This window comes from Pristis pectinata, chromosome 7, assembly GCF_009764475.1.
Source record: "Pristis pectinata isolate sPriPec2 chromosome 7, sPriPec2.1.pri, whole genome shotgun sequence".
Lineage (NCBI taxonomy): Eukaryota > Metazoa > Chordata > Chondrichthyes > Rhinopristiformes > Pristidae > Pristis > Pristis pectinata.
The window spans coordinates 79,876,104-79,893,580 of record NC_067411.1 but is presented as its reverse complement, the minus strand read 5'-3'; the positions used below and the strand labels follow the sequence as shown (position 1 = coordinate 79,893,580).

The window sequence follows — 17,477 nt, the reverse complement described above, 5'->3', positions numbered from 1 at the left end:
GGAAGAAAGTGATGAGGTAGAGTGAGCATGAATTAAATCAGCTAACCAGAACCATGCCTGGATCTCACACTGGCAAGTAGCTTTTTTGTAAATCAGTGACAATCACAATGGAACTAATATCTTTCATTATATTTGATCTCTGGGAGAGACGTACAAGTTGCATGATAATTTCAACTTGTATTATTATCTGTACTTTCACAATGCAAATTGGTAATTCTTTTATTGATTTAATAATTAAAGTTAGAATGAATTTATAAAACTGTCAATATTTTAAAGAGCAATGATGACAGGCAATTAGGATCAAAAAAGCCCAGATTGTTATTGAATTTCCAGCATCGATAAGGGCCTTGAAATTATTTCATTTAAATTATGTTGTCAAACACCTAACAATATCAGCAATAACTGAATTTTAAATAAGGAAACCATTATTGTTTTGTTCCAAACTAAACAGAAACTAGGCTGTTACTAAATTCCAGCATCAGATATGTGGCTATGTATGAATAAAATAAAGCATGTTTCATGAGAGTGGCCCTTGGAAGCTATTCAGATTGTCAGTCCATCTCTCCCCATAAAAAAAGTGTGCACTACTGGTCCACAACGTACTCCATGTATTAATTTTTCTCTGATACCTGTGGTCCATGTGTGACGGTTCCATTCAGAGGATTTCCGATAACATGCTTCTGTGCGAGGGTAATGCTCTTGCAGACAAATTCTTTGTAGACAGATTCCTCCACAAATATTCTGGATCCTGCCAAACAGCACTGTCCCTGATTGAAGAACAGACCATGATGAGCTTGCTCTACGGCAAAGTCCACTGCAAAATATAAGTCGGTTTGGCATAGTCATTCATATTTGAAAAAGTGCAATATTATTCTGGGAGATTTTGTAAAATTTAGTTTGTTTATCAGAGTGCAAATCCAGCATTAAAATTAAATCTAGCCCTGTGGGATTTTTTGTAGAAACCTTAAACAGTACTTTTATGTGATTACATAGAATAATCATTAAAGTCCTTTGACAATGTCATATGAAATTATTATTCAAGCTGACTTGATCTATTCATTAAATATCAACAGTCACAAATGTTTATTTAGACAGGCATGTGAACAGGCAGAGAATGGAAAGATATAGACCACGTGCAGCCAGATGGGATTAGGTTTGATTGACATCATGGTTGGCACAGAATATTTTCTATATTCTATATAAACTTTGAACACAAATAGGCATAGGTACAATTCTAGACAAATATCAAGTTTTTGGTTGATAGATTATGGAATCAAATACAGAAAAAACATTTATGAGTATCCTTTACCCCAACAAAACATTCAGGTTCTATTGCATAACTTTTCAAAATCATGTTTAACAGTTCTTAGTTGACCTTTTACCTATAGTAGATGGAGATTTTGGAACAATATCCATTATCCCTCAATTCATTGAAAGAGTAACAGATAACCTGTTATTTTATGATATTTTCTTACTAACATCAGTATTGTTGATAATATGGAGCCCTTCAGATAAGGTATTGTTCATTGTCAGGCTATTATATAGAAGGCGACAAGTTTCACAGTAAATTTAGAGGCTTGGGATCAAGGGCTAGTTCATCAGTTGATGTTTATGTCAACTGAAAGTGATCAAAATGTGGGCAGTTCATTAATCATGGTTCACAGTTAAATAGTTAACTCAGCAACATGTATGGTACACTGTGGGCACATTTTTTGCTGTGCTTTGTTGCCTTGAATCATCTTGATAAGCTGCCCTGGTGGTGTTAATTCAAAGCCAGATATGAATTTACAAGATTTTGCTCTTGGTATTACTCCACAGGTGAAATACTGGTATCATCTGTAAGTAACTTTTATACTTCACAACAAAGTGACAGCAAAATGGAGAATTAAAAACTCTGCAAGTAATGTGCAACCACCACTTTCTGGTTAATGAATCACTGATTGAATTTTAGGCACTGTTAATATATTACAAGTGGACTTCTAAATTAACAATTTTTGTACTTGCAGTCACTTTGAGAATCTCAAACTTGTCAGTCACCGTGTTCTAGTTTACAAATGGTGAAAAATGAAAATGAATTCTTCTGCAACTAAAACCTTACTAATTTCAGGCTACTGCTTTGTCTGACTATGTAGCAACAGTTATCTATAAATTTACGAGGTGTTTTGTCTTATTTCATAGGAATGCTTGGTCAAATGTTGTTGAAATTCGATTATAGTGAAATCACACTGTAGGTTTTATCTTTCATGTTAAGAAGGTAAACTCAGCAGTGTCTAATTTGCGCTTACTCTACATGAATCTGATAATTGTTCAAAGGGATAACTGTTCAAAAGCTGGCTAATATGTAAGCTGAATTTCCTGCCAGGGATGACCTTTCAAATCCACCTCATTGCATGTAAATTCTAAAGCAAAATTATAAACTCAGTAATTTTACTTCTAAAAAACTAAGCAGACACAAGGATGAAGAACACATTCCTCCAAAGAAGAACATGAAGAAATCGTCCAACTGGTCTGACATCCACACTCCATAATGCTAAGTAATGAACAATTGTATCAAAGAAAAGCCTGCCCAGCCCTCTCTTTCACCTACAACAGCACTTGCTTAACACCATCAAGGCATAGAGCAGTCCAGATGATTAGTGTTCTTGCCACTGATGTTGGTCATCTTCCCTCCACCCCAGCACACTGTAGCTACAACGTATACTATCCAGTTGAGGTGTTGCAACATTTGAAAATACTTTGCTGGGTGCTTTCTGCTCCTGATATCCATCACCACGAAAGACAAGGGTACAAAAGTCATGGAAATGCTATTGATTCAAGTAATTGTCCAAGTCACACAACACCCAGATTTGAACATTTGTCTCATATCATTCACTATTCCTCAATCAAAATATGTAAAGCACCATCAACATGTTCTTGACAAAAAACAGACATGGACAATAAAAACAATATTGCCAATATCCTCTAATTTGTCAACAAGGAAGGAAAACAGGAGAGTTATCTAATAGGCTTTAAATAACTAAATACTAACAGTCTGCATCAGCAAATATGATGTTTGGATTCTTCCCTCCAAGTTCCAGTGTTACTCTCTTTAGATTACTCTTGCCTGCAGCCTCCTGTATTAGTTTACCAATCTAGATGGAAATAACAATTATACTTGTGAATATGATAACAACGTAAAAAAGGCTGAACATTCATTGCACTAAAACGTTTCATATGCAATTAATAACATTGAAATTTAGTGTATAACATTTCATAGGCAAACATGGAAAGGCAGCAATAATTAGAAAACATTTTTTTCCTCTTTATTTCGGTCAGAATTCTAGCAAATCTCTTAACCACATATAGACCACCACTTTTGAAAAGTCTTCCTAATTATCTTTGTTCATGTTAAAACAGAATGTGCTTGAACCTGTCAGACTAGAACATCTCAGCTTTCTATTTCTGTTTTAGGTCAATTTAGCTGATCACAATGGGATGATGTTAGAGGAATCTGTGGAAAGGTGAAGAATAGTTTGGTGGGATATTTGATTTTGATTGATGTCCATTGGCATCTGCTACTAACTCCTGCAAGAAGGGAAAAATAGGGTTATTATCATATACCAGAACATTATGCAAGCTTTAATGGACTCTTTCACACCCTCTGATATGATGCAGTGCTCCAAAATAGGAAGCCTGATATACAAAGTCTTGTAGCAATATAGAAAACATTTTTCTTTCAGAGATTGGCTCTTCTAAAGTCTACACTTGTTCACAACAGAGCTAAAATGTGAACTGCTCATCTGATGAATTATTTCCTGAGTTTTTCTTTCAATATAGACCTGTTCCTGCTCATTTGTGCTCTGTGAATCATTCAGTGAAGATCCCTCCAATCCACTACCTACATCATAAGGGATTTCAGTTTCTGCACTGGTGCTTGGAAGGGTGACAACGGATATTCAGAAGTGATCCCCTTTTCAATTTTGTTTCTGCAGCGCTCCACTTGACATAGAGACCGATGGAAAAGGTAGGAGTGTAAGGGCTGTTAGCAATAAAAGGAAGGGCAAGGAGATGAGTGGCAACTGTACACCCATTGCACTGAGTATGAATGAGAGCAAAAGAGTTAAGTGAATAAAGAATAAAAGAGGTCTAACGTCTTGCCTTGGGTGAACACGTCTTCTCCAATGTAGAATGCCCAATCTGAAATTTTGCAGTGTAATGTGACCAGCTCTTACTTTTCAATTTTTCCTTTTAGTTATGTGCCAGCATCTTCTTTGAGAAGACCGGGTGTGGGCTATAGAATATAGTTGTGAACAATTTTGAAGATGTGTGAGGCAATCCATTATAAACTGCATATTGTGAAAGTATTGGGCAGACACAAGGGGATACTCAAGAAACACCTCATCCACTATATGTCCAAACTATACTCCATCCGCCACATGTCATAATTTTGATCCCATCTACCTCATTACTGATATAGATCCCATTCACAGCATATTCAACATACATTGCTTAATGGCATGCTCAATTCATGGCATTCCCAATATATAGTAAAGATGAAACCTGCAGTAAATGTTTTTGTATTCCTGGGACATGAAAATACCAAAAAGACAAATATGCTTCTTTGAATGTGTAAATAAATTTTTCATGACCAGATAAATGAGACCAGCTACACACATTCACTGAGAGATTAATCACACGTGACTTTGATGGTGATGCACCTACATTATAAATGGATTGCACTATTTATTATTATTTTTATAGGATTCTGATTCAATCCTTGGTAGTTGAATGAAGAATATTTGTGATGTTTGGATTTGATCATGCAGGTAAATTACAGGCAATTAGCTGAGGGGTTTCTTATTTGTCCACTGGGATTTAATGTTTGAATTTTGGAACAACATTTTGCTTCACAGATTTTAGCAAACTTTCCTCCTTATGTTTAATGTATTTAGCACAAATCATTTTCAAATCCTGAAGCTATGAAGTATTTTTGAAATCTGTGATTGCTGTGGGGATGTTTCTAGTGGTGGGGAAATCTAGTGCTATGGGACATAATCTTATGATAAGAGGTTGATAATTTAAGACTGAGATGAAGAGGAATTTCTTTTCTCGGAAGATTGTGAACCTTTGGAGATTTCCACCCCAGAGAACTGTGGTGGCTGAGTCACTGTATCCTCGAGTCTGAGACAGATAGATTTTTGGACTATGGGGTATCAAGGGTAAAAAGGGTTTGGATAGGAAAGTAGAGTTGAGGCCATAACCTAACTGGCTCGTGGGACTACATAGCCTACTCTTGTTCCAGTTCCTTTGGTTCTTTGTTGGCAAAAACAATAATTAACATTATCTAAAACAGTCATCTAAACTGATTTGAAATGATGCACAGTTTTAAAGGGAATAATGCTCGATTCCATGTACCTCAGTAGAACCAGTGAAGGCGACTTTATCTATGTCCATATGGCTGGCTATAACTGCTCCTGCAGTTCTTCCATATCCTGGTACAATATTCACCACCCCTGGAGGAAATCCTGCCTACAGAGTGAGTTAATAGTCAAATGAATTTATGATAAATTAGATAAGAATACATGATGTTCTTTGGTTTATAAATTGCAGTGATATAATCAATAACAGTTATCCAGTTTCTATAGATTGCCAACATTGATAGAACATAAAGAATACACTTATGAAAATGAAAGTGCAGAAGATTACAAATCCACTTAAATTTATGGAGCAGTGTTTATCTTTCAATATAGCTTTCAATATATCAAAAATGTTACTAATTTAAACCGCAATGAATGGGGCCTCAATGGCACTTGATTGGTCTGCTGGTATCTGACAAATGACAAATCTGACATTATTATTTATAGCACCATTCCTTAGAATCAGCCAGATGCAATTAAAACAAGGCTGCCTAGGATTTTGGTTAAACTGCTTCAGAATATCATGCCTCTTCACATGGTAGGTGTCACAGAGACCCTGGAAAACGATCAGGAAAGGAACACAAGCTTGGTACCCACTTTAAACTTGAACATTTTTGAATATTTAGTAAGAAATTGCTTCTTTCATCAAGGTGTAAAGTCAAGTTCATTAGATTAGTAGTTTGGTTTATCTTGGATATTAGTAACATAAGTGCAAGGGGAAGATGGCAGGCAGAGTGTATCCTTTGCTCAACCATGGTTGCAAAACCTGAAACCATTTCCAAAGTTGGCCCTCATTGACATTCACCTATTAAGCTGCGATGCCAAACTGATGCTTTGAGGCTTTGGCCTACTGAAGCAGTGAAGGAAATGTTCTGGCTTTAATCTTAGCTTTGAAGGGGCTGTCTATCTTCATTGTGATTTGACTGTGATCTGAAATAGAAGTTAGCAAACAATCAGATTGTGCTTCTTACAAGAAGCGGATTGTCAGAATTGTTCTTAATGCAGAGTAAAAAAATGAGAGGAAAATGAAGCTAAACGTTTTGTGCAACAAGACTCTAAATTTTCCTTTGAGAGGTTGAAAGATAATCCCCTACAAAATTTAAATTTGGTGGTCTCATAAATTTTGTTTAAAAATGTTTCCTCCTTTGAAATTCGATTATGTTGATTTCAGGCTCCTGTGAAAATGGAATAGAACTGTTCAAATATTGCTGAGTTAGTATGGTCAAGTATTTGGGACAAGCATTGCAGTTTTAAAAACTGCATAATGCAAAATGATATTTTGAAAAAATGCACAATAGTCTTTTAGCATTCAGGCTTGGTATACCTCATGACTATCTCTTGAGTTGCATATGTTTGTCAAACCAGCTTGTTTTGCTCCCAGGGCCTTAGCCCTTTACCTAAATTTCTCAACAAAAGGTGCAGATTCTTGAGGCTATTTGAAATATAATTAATGATCTGTCAAGTTTTAAATTCTATGTTACTTTTAGACAGAGTAGAAAAACAAAGAACACCATTGCTGTGGACATTTGACTGATCCTGTCTTAAAAAAATTCAAAACACTTCTCCCGTTGAAGTTAATCTTTAATTTTCAGTAGCAAGAAATAACCAACCACCCTATATTTTAAAGAATGGGAACAATGTCATAGTCTGTCACTAGAGTTGATCAATTATGAGAAATCGTATTGTTTCTTTGATCCATGTTAATAGAAGGCTCAGTATAATTTGGTAACAATGCCAAGTATTTTGATTTTACAGATATTATGTAACAATGAAACATTGAAACTTTGCTTCTGAGAAATATGTTTACCCTGGATAAACAGTTAATTTCAAAAGTCAGTAAAGCAGGAAGTTTTGCATCCTTTATGGTAAATACTGGTTAAGTTGTCTGAGGACATCAACTCAAGCTTGACTTGACCTAGACCGTTTAGTATGAAGTGAAAGAAAAATGATCAACTAATTCCAGTTTGATGTCTACTGTTCTAGTAAATAATTTACTTGCTGTGACTTATGAATTCCATTCCAGCTGCTGAATTTAACCATTTACAATCAAACCAATTTGAAACAAAAGTGAATAGCTTGACCTAAATGAGCCAGAAAAGGATGTTAGAATTTTAACCTGGAGAGATTGGAAGGAATGAATTGAGGAACTATGATGAAAATCACAAGAGTCACAACAAGTGTTGTAGGAGAAAAGACACCCCCAAGACTGAACAATCTAGTGGAGGCATATGATTGTGCCTGAATAAAAGCCAATCTGGATTCTGACCATGGCAAATTGGCTTACAACTGTCATTAATGCAGGTGCCAGTTGCAACCGCAGAGGCAATTTGCCAGACATAAGGATTAACAAGACCAATTGGCTGAGATTTCAGCAAAAGGCCTAAGGGTTTAGGGCATTGGGAGGTGTGTGAGCAGTGGCTGGCAGCAAGCCCCAGTTTCAACTTAGAGCTTTCTTGTTGTGATCTGGGCAAATCACTTACTGGTTGCTATCCTAAAAGAGGCATCTGCCTCCTTTTTGGCATACTCAAGGGTCCTAAAACATACTTTTGACAGTTGCCAGAAACTACAGTAGGAACTTCATTGCTGTTTGGTTGGTGCCCCCCTTTATTTTCACCCACTTTATCTCTGTAACTGCTTGTAACAAAATGCCAGAATTATTCCTGTAGCATTATCTCTTGGCTGGTGTCAAAATCCACAGACATTTTATGTCACTACTATTCCACACTTCTAAGATATGAACTTATGAATGAATAGCTACAAAAAAATCAGCTGAGCTCATAATGCTCAATTTTAATCAATTACCTCTTTGATTAATGCTCCCATGTAGAGTGCTGTGAGTGGAGTTTGTTCAGCTGGTTTGATAACTACTGTATTGCCACAGCAAAGAGCAGGAGCAAGCTTCCAAGTAAACATCAGTAGCGGGAAGTTCCACTGAAGTGACAAAAAATATGTACTACATTAATAGCATCAAAGTTTATTAAAGATTAAAATCTAGATCTATTAACAAAATTCTATCATTGTAGGCTACAATAATAAACCATTATGGGGTAATATTGTCTGTTGATATTTAGAGTGACACAATAAATACATTTGGCAAATTATCTCCTCCACTGAAACTGCAAAGTTAATATTGTTCAGCACTCTACTGGAAGTATATAAATTGGAAAAGGTTACAAATTCTCCACAGCTTACGAATGCCTGACTTATGTACAACCCATACATACAAGCGAGCGTTTGGGAGAGCAGTGGGATGGATTTGCCAGCTGCCTTGGAGCTACAAGCATCTTCTGTCACCTGGGAGCTTGGTTCATGGCTGCATTTCTGACTTGCGAGCTGTCCGGGTCATGAACGGTTCACAGAAACGGAACCCTGTCGCAACCTGGGGAGGACCTGTTGGTCTCTTTCAGTCAGAAATGGGAGAATTCATAACGAGGAAAAAAGAAATGGTAAGGCAATTATCTGAAAATTTTGTTTCAGTCTTCATTTTAAAAGGTGCTAATAAATTTTCAGAAAAATGCTAGGGAAGCAAGAGTCTAATGAAAAGGGGGAATGAAGGAAAATTGGTATTAGTAAAAATATAGTGCTGAAGAAATTAATTGGACTGAAAGCCAATAAGTCCCCGGGACCTGATGATCTGAAAGAGGTAGTCATGGAAAGTTTTGTTGCATTGGTTTCACCTTCCAATACAGTCCCTCCAGACTTGGGGGGGGGGGGGGGGGGTGGTCGGTGGCAAATGTAATACTATTGTTTAAAAAAAAGGAGGGAGAGAGAAAACAGGGAAGTACAGACTGGTTAGTCTAATATCAGTAAAAGGGAAAATGGTAGAGTCTATTATAAAGGACGTGATAACAGGATTAAATAAAATCATAATGGATTTATGAAGTTAAATCACTTTTTAAAAACCTACTGAAGTTTTTTGAAGATATAACAGGTAGAACAGATAAAGGAGAACCAGTGGATGAGGTGTATTTGGATTTTCAGAAGGCCTTTGAGAAAGCCCACAAAAGAAGTTAGAAAGCAAAATGATACATGGATGGGGAGGTAATATCCTGACAAGGAATGAAAATTTTTTTAACACTAGGTAAACAGTGAATGGGAATAAATGGCAGCCAGTGACTAGTGGGGCACATCAAATGGTCTTGATCCTCTTCTTCTCATGAAGTCCTTTGGGATTGGGATGACTTTCTTCCACTCTGATTTTCTGGGTTTTGAGGTGGATAATGAATTGGAATTGGTTTGTTATTGTCACTTGTACCGAGGTACAGTGAAAAGCTTGTCTAACATACCGTTCAAACAAATCAATTAATTACACAGTGCATTGAAGTAGTACAAGGTAAAACAATACAGAATGCAGAATAAAGTGTAGCAGCTACAGAGAAAGTGCCGTGCAGGTAGACAATAAGGTGCAAGGTCATAATGAGGTAGAAGAGAGAATGTCTGGGGTGGGTGGGGTCTTATGGAATGGTCAATATGGAACCATATTATACTTCCACAGATAGAGCAGGTGGTGACAGATGTTGTGTTCCTTCTGCCACTTATGCTGGGCTTCTGTTTGCTCCTGAATTAGGGCCTTGATATTCTCAATGTGATTCTGAGTGTTCCTTCTCCACTTTGAGCAGTGATAGCCTAGAGATTACCAGGAATCGATGGGGATGTTCTATTTCTTCAAGGAGGCTTTAAGCACATCCTTGAATCCTTTCCTCTAACAATCTGATCATTCTTTCCATGATAGAACTTGGAAGACAATGTTTTGAGAATCTAGTGTTGGGCATGCAAATACAGTGACTTGCCCAATGTAACTGATTAGGTATAACTAGGGCCTCAATACTAGGGATGTTGGTCTGGGAGAGGTCACATGTGTTGGTTCGCTTGCCCTTTCAGTGAATTTGAAGGAAAATGAGTTGTTGACCTTCACTGCAAGTAGTTTTGAGTATAGGAGCAAGGATGTCTCATTACAATCATACAGAGCTTTGGTGAGACTATAATTATTCAGGACCTGAAAGACTGTGTGAAGTTTTGGTCTCCTGACGTAAGAAAGATATCTTTGCCAGAGTGGGAGTGCAGCAAAGCGATGGCAGGACTGTTGCAAGAAGAGAGACCAGATAACTAAGCCTGCATTAAAAGAATGTTCAGAAATTTGGAAGGATGAAAGATGATCTCATCGAAATGTATAAAATTTTGACACGGCTTAATAGGCTGGATGCAGGAAGGACGTTTTCTCTGGCCAAGAGTCCAGAGCCAAGGGAAATCACAGGATATGAGGTAAGACATTTGGCAGATGAAGGCAAACTGATTTTCTCAAGAATGGTGAAGCTATGTAATTCACTACCACAGAAGGCTGTAGATCTCGGGACACAAAAGGAATCAAGGAGTTTACAGAGAGGGTGGTACTATTATCTAAAAATAGAGGATCAGCCATGATTGTATTGAATGGCAGAGCAGTCTCAAAGGACCAAATATGCTTTTATTTTTCTGTGTTTTTACTTCCTATGCTTCTATACTGAAGCTTTGAATTGAGAGAGTGGGTCAGCATAAAGACTATAACAAAGTCCTCTGGCCCAAACACACTTCAAGGGCAGCTTCCCACTGTGAATGTGCTATCATAGAATAGCTTGCAAGAGAAGATAATGCTAGGTATCTGAACAAAGGAAACACGCAAAATAAATTTCAATGTTGACTCACATAACAGACAGTAAAATTCTTATCTGAGTGTGATTAAAACTATAAAAATAGGATTGTTAACATGCCAGTGATCTTCCTGCCAATCTTGCTCTTGGCAGTCATGTGTATCAGTAAGTTAGTAATGAATCAAAATTAACACCCATGTAACCACTGCAAATTAACATACGTTTACCAGAAATTGTTTGTGCATTAGCATAACTGCACATAGAATTGTTTGAAGTAGTAAGCATTAATTACTTATATTTACCCCTCAATTAAAAACATGTTCTTTAGTTTAGTTGCCCCTGCCAGAGAACCATTTATAATAAAATCTAATTAAATGGCTATTCATTTGGCTGAACTTTATAAAGCAATAACTGATTTTTGTGCTCGATAAAAATTGAAGCTACAGATTAAAGCACTAAATGTTTTTTAGGGGAATAATTTATTGGAAAGGAATTAATAAAAATGGATATGATCATGATACTACAGCGCAGTCCAACAAAAAGGACTGTATTTTAGCTCCATTATTTATGTCATTCCAATATAATAATTTTGCAAAATACCTTAAGAGTTCATTTTCAATGTATCACCTAATGTTGTCAATGTAGTTCAGGAATCTACCATATAATTGCTGTATTCTGAGTACAGGTGGTAATTTGATAAGTAGGAAAATGGCTGTTCTCTAGTTATCCATAAAATTTTGGAATTGGAATTGGTTTATTATTGGCACATGTACAGTGAAAAACTTGTCTTGCCTAACGTTCATACAGGTCAATTCATTACACAGTGCGTTGAGGTAGTACAAGGGAAAAGAGTAACAGAATGCATAATAAAGTGTAACAGCTGCAGCGGAAGTGCAGTGCAGGAAGACAGTAAGGTGGAAGGTCATAATGAGGTAAATTGTGATGTCAAGAGTCCATCTTATCGTACTAGGGAACCGTTCAATAGTCTTATAAAGTGGGATAGAAGCTGTCCTTGAGCCTGGTGGTACATGCTTTCAGGCTTTTGTATCTTCTGCCTGATGGGAAAGGGGAAAAGAGAGAATGTACAGGGTGGGTGGGGTCCTTGCTTTACCGAGGCAGCAAGAAGTATTGACAGAGTCCATGGAGGGGAGGCTGGTTTCCGTGATGTGCTGGGCTGTGTCCACAACTCTCTGCAGTTTCTTGGGGTCCCGGGCAAAACAGTTGCCATACCAAGCCATTTTGCATCTAGATAGGATGCTTTCTATGGTGCATCGATAAAAATTGGTAAGGGTTGGTGGGGACGTGCCAAATTTCTTTAGCCTCCTGAGGAAGTAGAGGTGCTGGTAGCTTTCTTGGCCATGGCATCTACATGGTTGTACCAGGAAAGGCTATTGGTGACATTCACTCCTAGGAACTTGAAGCTCTCAACCCTCTTGAACTCAGCACCAATGATGTAGACGGGAGCATGTGCAGTGCCCCCCTTCCTGAAGTCAAAGACCAGCTCTTTTGTTTTGCTGACATTGAGGGAAAGGCTGTTGTCATGACACCATGTTACTAAGCTCTCTATCTCCTTTTTGTACTCCAACTCATTGTTATTTGAGATACGGCCACTACGTTGGTATCATCTGCAAACTTGTAGATAGAGTTAGAACAGAATCTGGCCATGCAGTCATGAGTCTACAGGGAGTAGGGTTGGGGGCTAAGGACATAGCCTTGTGGGGCACCAGTGTTGAGAATAATCATGGTGGAGGTGTTGCTGTTTATCCTTCTTGATTGCAGTCTGTTGGTCAGGAAGTCAAGGAATTCTTTTGCAAAGATGAAAAGTACCAGTATATTTCATTTATGAACATCTATGAATAAACTATCCAAATTCAGTTTATTTAGGGCTATCTACAAACAAGAGAAAGTAATGGGGAAAATGAAGAATAAGGAGGGCTTCAACTTCAACAACAACTGGCATTTATACAATTCTTGTAACATAGGAAATGTTCCAAGTTGCTTTACCATTGCATAATCACACGTGAAACTAAAGAAGGAACAAGTGGCTCATAGCTTGATCAAACAGATAATGTCTAAGGAGCTTGTTGAAGCCAGAGAGATTGGAGAAATTTCAGAAAGTGATAATAGTGTTCAGAACCTTGACAGTGAAGGTATGTGTCTTTTGTTTGAGACAAACTTATAGGTGACTCCTAAATATGAAAGTACAGTGTTCCAAAAGAGACTACTGACTAGTCCTCATGTTTACATACAGATGATTATTTTGTTACTTTGTACTTAACAATTGAAAGTCAAATTCCTTATAGAAACCATTATAAAGATTACAATTATTACTCACAGGTATAATTTGGCCACACACACCAATTGGTTCATGTCTTGTAAATGTGAGATAATCACCATCTAATAGAAAAGATGAATTTAACTTAATGACAAATTACTGAGATAACATGAGCAAATATTTACATAGTTCTGCAGTTCTAGTGTATTTTTTTAAATAGCATGGACATGTGCATGGAAATGATGAAGGCCAGCCTGCCAAATGCCTTCTTTGCCACCCTATCTACCTACGACACCGCTTTCAGTGAACTACGCACGTGTACACCTCAGTCCCTCTGTTCCATAACACTCCCCAGGGCCCTACCATTCACTGTATAAGTCCTCCCCTGGCTTGATCTCCCAAAATACAATACCTTTCATTTATCTAGATTGAAAGCCATTTGCCAAACCTCAGCCCACATACTTAGCTGATCAAGGTCCCCCTGTAATTATTCATAACCTTCTACATTATTTACACCTCCTATTTCAGTGTCATCTGCAAACTTACTAACCATGCCTCATACATTCAGATCCAAATTGTTCATCTAAATTACAAACAACAAAGGTCCAAGACGGTCCCTTGTGGCACACCACTAGGCACAGGCCTTTAATCAGTTTAATGTTGTTATTAATTGATATTATAGTAAAAGAAACAATTCCTTTTAAAGTTTGTATTCAAACTTCTTTTTAAACTGCATAGTGTAATGTATACCTCAACATCTAAGTGATTGTTACACTAATCAACATTACACTGAATATTTAAAAAAACAGAAAATGTTGGAAATATTCAACAGATCAGGCAGCATTTGTGGAGAGAGAAACAGTTAATGTTTCAGGTCCAAGACCCTTCATCAGAATTCATGACCTGATGAGTTGATATTGTCTCTTTCACTATGGTCACTACCTGATTTGTTGAGCAAATTGGTCAATTGGTTTATTATTGTCACATGTACCGAGGTACAGTGAAAAACTTTGTTTTGCTTGCTATCCATGCAGATCATTTCACTACAACAGTGCATTGAGGTAGTACGAGGGAAAACAATAACAGAACATTATTAGTAGTTCTTAGAGTCACAGAATTAATATTTAAAAGAGTAGAATGATTATAACAGAAATAACCAGTAGATCTGTGGAGAGCAGCTTGCAATAAGTTGCCATACTTTGGCGCCATCTTGTATTTCCAGCAGTTTCTGTACTTATTTCAAATTTCCAGCACATGCAATTTTTTTTTTGCTTTGACTAAAGTGGTTTGTTGTTCTGTTTTGATGAAAGGTCTTTAGAAACTTAGTGGATTGTTCACAATATGGAAGTACACAGCCAGTTCATCACAAGTCTGTAAAACCTTGTGTATCTCTCAAAACACAGATAAACATATGAATCCTTCATGGAATGGAGGAATACTGCAAATCTTTACAGCAATGGACTATTTTAATTCATGACATTTAACAATGCATTTTTCAGTTAAACTGATAATTTACTACTAAATTAAAACCTTGAGATGACAGTTTACCTTTAAACATAAACAATAAAGCGGATTTAATATTAATTAAACCATATTCTGAGGCTGGAGCATAGGAGGTGGATGTGGGGAAGAGAACAAGAGGGGGAGCAGGAGGAGAGGTCAGGGTAGGGGAGTGGATAAGGGGGGCTGGGAGTGGGCTGGTGGAGGTGCAAGGTGGGATGCAGAATAGGAGGTGGATGTCGGGAACAGGGGGGGGAGCAGGAAGAAAGGTCAGGGTAGGGGATAAGGGGGGCTATAGGAGGTGGATGTCGGGGAGGGAACGAGAGAGGGAGCAGGAGGAGAGGTCAGGGATACACAGCCAGTCAATATTCTAAGACTGACTGGCTGTGTCGATATATTTGTATTTCTAATAAGTGCTAGAAATCGTTTCACATCAGTGACCAGGAGTTATTTGAAAGATTGAAACATACTAATGGATAAATGATAACTGATATTTAATTTGATTGTGCTTCCTTTATTATGCGTTTTGACATTACTTGCTAGAGCTGATAGTTTTACAACATACAATTAGACCTGGAAATAGACGAGAACATTTAATTCAGGAATTTGCAATGCCAGCTAATTATTTTAATGATACTGTTACACTGTGAGAACTGACTTGGATCAGTACCAGCTTAGAGCACCATAGCTCCGATACGATGGAAGTTTTAATTCTAGCCAGATAGTCATCAAGCTTCCAGGGCACTAAATCAATGCCGGTGGAACTACTAAAAACCCTCTTCTGCATTGATTGTATAATATAGCTTTCAAAGGACTGAAGGACCAAGTTGCTTTCATATCCCTGTCATAATTCAGTCTAGCTTACTTTACTCCTGAGTACCACACAGCTATGGGAACAAGAACTAAGATGTGTAGGCAATCTGGAGGTCTGAAATAGCAAAAATATTAAAAATCCCATGAAGACAGGGAAGGTGAACTCCCAGTGAGTTGGACAATCTCTCTAAACAAAGTCCAGTTATGTAAATCCGTATACCTTGTAAATTAAATTGTAAATTCTGGGATGGAAACATTGCCATTCTTAACCAAATGCTCTTTTACATATTTTAGCCTGCTAAAAATAAAATTAAGTTGAAAAAATATGTTTCTATGGCATATCACTTACTGATATCTTTTGGAGCTCCACATCCTGATTTGTGGTTTCTTCTGTACTAACTGACCTCAGCTGCTATGGTAATCGGTGATTATCAAGGCAGCTGAGATGTTTAGGGATACTGATATGGGACCAATCAAGCACAATAGTTTTTGGAGGCTGTCAAGCTTCTTGTGCATGGTTGTAGGTGCACTCATCTAAATGGTTGTAGGTGCACTCATCCCTAAACAAGGCAGCTCCCTGGTTCAGGAAATCCCAAGATTTCCTGAACCAGGAAGTAGAATAGTATTCCCAGTAACCTATGCTGTAAAGTGCATTAGTATGGATATTTGGAAACCCTAGCATTGGATTCCACTGTGATATCCCTCAATTTTTTCAACATCTAAGCTCACAAATAAAGAATGACAACTTTCAGTGGATGCCTATGTAAATACATATCAGCAAGTTGTCAATGTCTACAACAGATTAGAGAGTAAAACAGCCATAAATAAAGATGTACGATGATAATCATTTTAGGCTTTTAGGAATATAGTAATAAACTAATTATAATGGCCTTATTAGTTTTATGTTCCAGTTCATTGGATGTGGATGTCACTGGCATTGCCAGCATTTATTGACCATCTCTAACTATCCTTGAACTGAGGAGTCAAACATATTGCTTGTTCTGGAGTCAGATGTAGGGAAATAATTGAATATTTTAGATAATTTTACTTTCTAACAAAACAGTTCAAGGATTAGGGAGATTAGTTAAGACTTGTACTGGGAGTAACATACCAAGATAATTTGTTTCTGAAAAAAGACAGATTAAAATAATTTGACCAAAAATAAACATTCTTCCACAAACATTCTTACATTATTAGAAAATTCCCATAATGTTCATTTCAAGGGCAGAACACTTAACACAAATATTGAGCATAAATCAAAGCTTACCAACAGGAATTGTGCGTCCTTGGATTTTGTCAGCCCAGCCAGCATAGTAACGTAATGTTTTAATTGAACCATCTAAATCAACTAAGTATGCTTGAAGGAAGATCTTTCCAGAGTCAATAGATTCTATTGTCTTAAATAAAAAGGAAAAAAATCATTTCAGTTTCATGCTGTACACTTAGTTCAATTTTAATAATTTTTAATATTGACCAGTGAACCCTTCAATAAGTGAAAACTTTCAATTAATCCTAATTTAAGAATTACAACACAGGCTTGAAGATAGTTTGAGAAGTCATCTGCTCTGATGTCATTCAGTATAATTTTACCATTCTTTGATAATCACAAAGTAAGAATTGATCCCTTTGTATGCCAGATTGAAACAGTTGAATACAGATGATCTTCTCATTATTTATGGTAAAATTTGAAAATACAGCTTTAAAACTAGTGTCAGTAACTAGCAAAGTTCAATAAGTGATCATTAGATATTGATGTTTACATTTTCACTTATTAATTAGTTAAAGCAAATAGCACAAGTCTCTCATGGGGCTATAATTGGAAAATATTTGTCTGTATGTGGTTATAGTGGTATGGAATAGAGTGTT

At 37.0% G+C, this 17,477-nt stretch overlaps 1 protein-coding gene across 1 annotated transcript in view; it reads right to left on the bottom strand.

Annotated features, from left to right (window-relative positions):
- LOC127572758 (aldehyde dehydrogenase 1A1-like) overlaps window positions 1–17,477 on the bottom strand; it is a 48,444-nt gene that overhangs the window by 16,594 nt on the left and 14,373 nt on the right. Inside the window, exons 4-9 of the mRNA XM_052020361.1 lie at window positions 16,879–17,008; window positions 13,359–13,420; window positions 8,199–8,327; window positions 5,395–5,508; window positions 3,029–3,131; window positions 630–814 (exon numbers count right to left, since the gene is read on the bottom strand). Of these exons, the coding sequence (XP_051876321.1) occupies window positions 630–814; window positions 3,029–3,131; window positions 5,395–5,508; window positions 8,199–8,327; window positions 13,359–13,420; window positions 16,879–17,008 (723 nt within the window). The remainder of the gene's footprint in view (window positions 1–629; window positions 815–3,028; window positions 3,132–5,394; window positions 5,509–8,198; window positions 8,328–13,358; window positions 13,421–16,878; window positions 17,009–17,477) is intronic.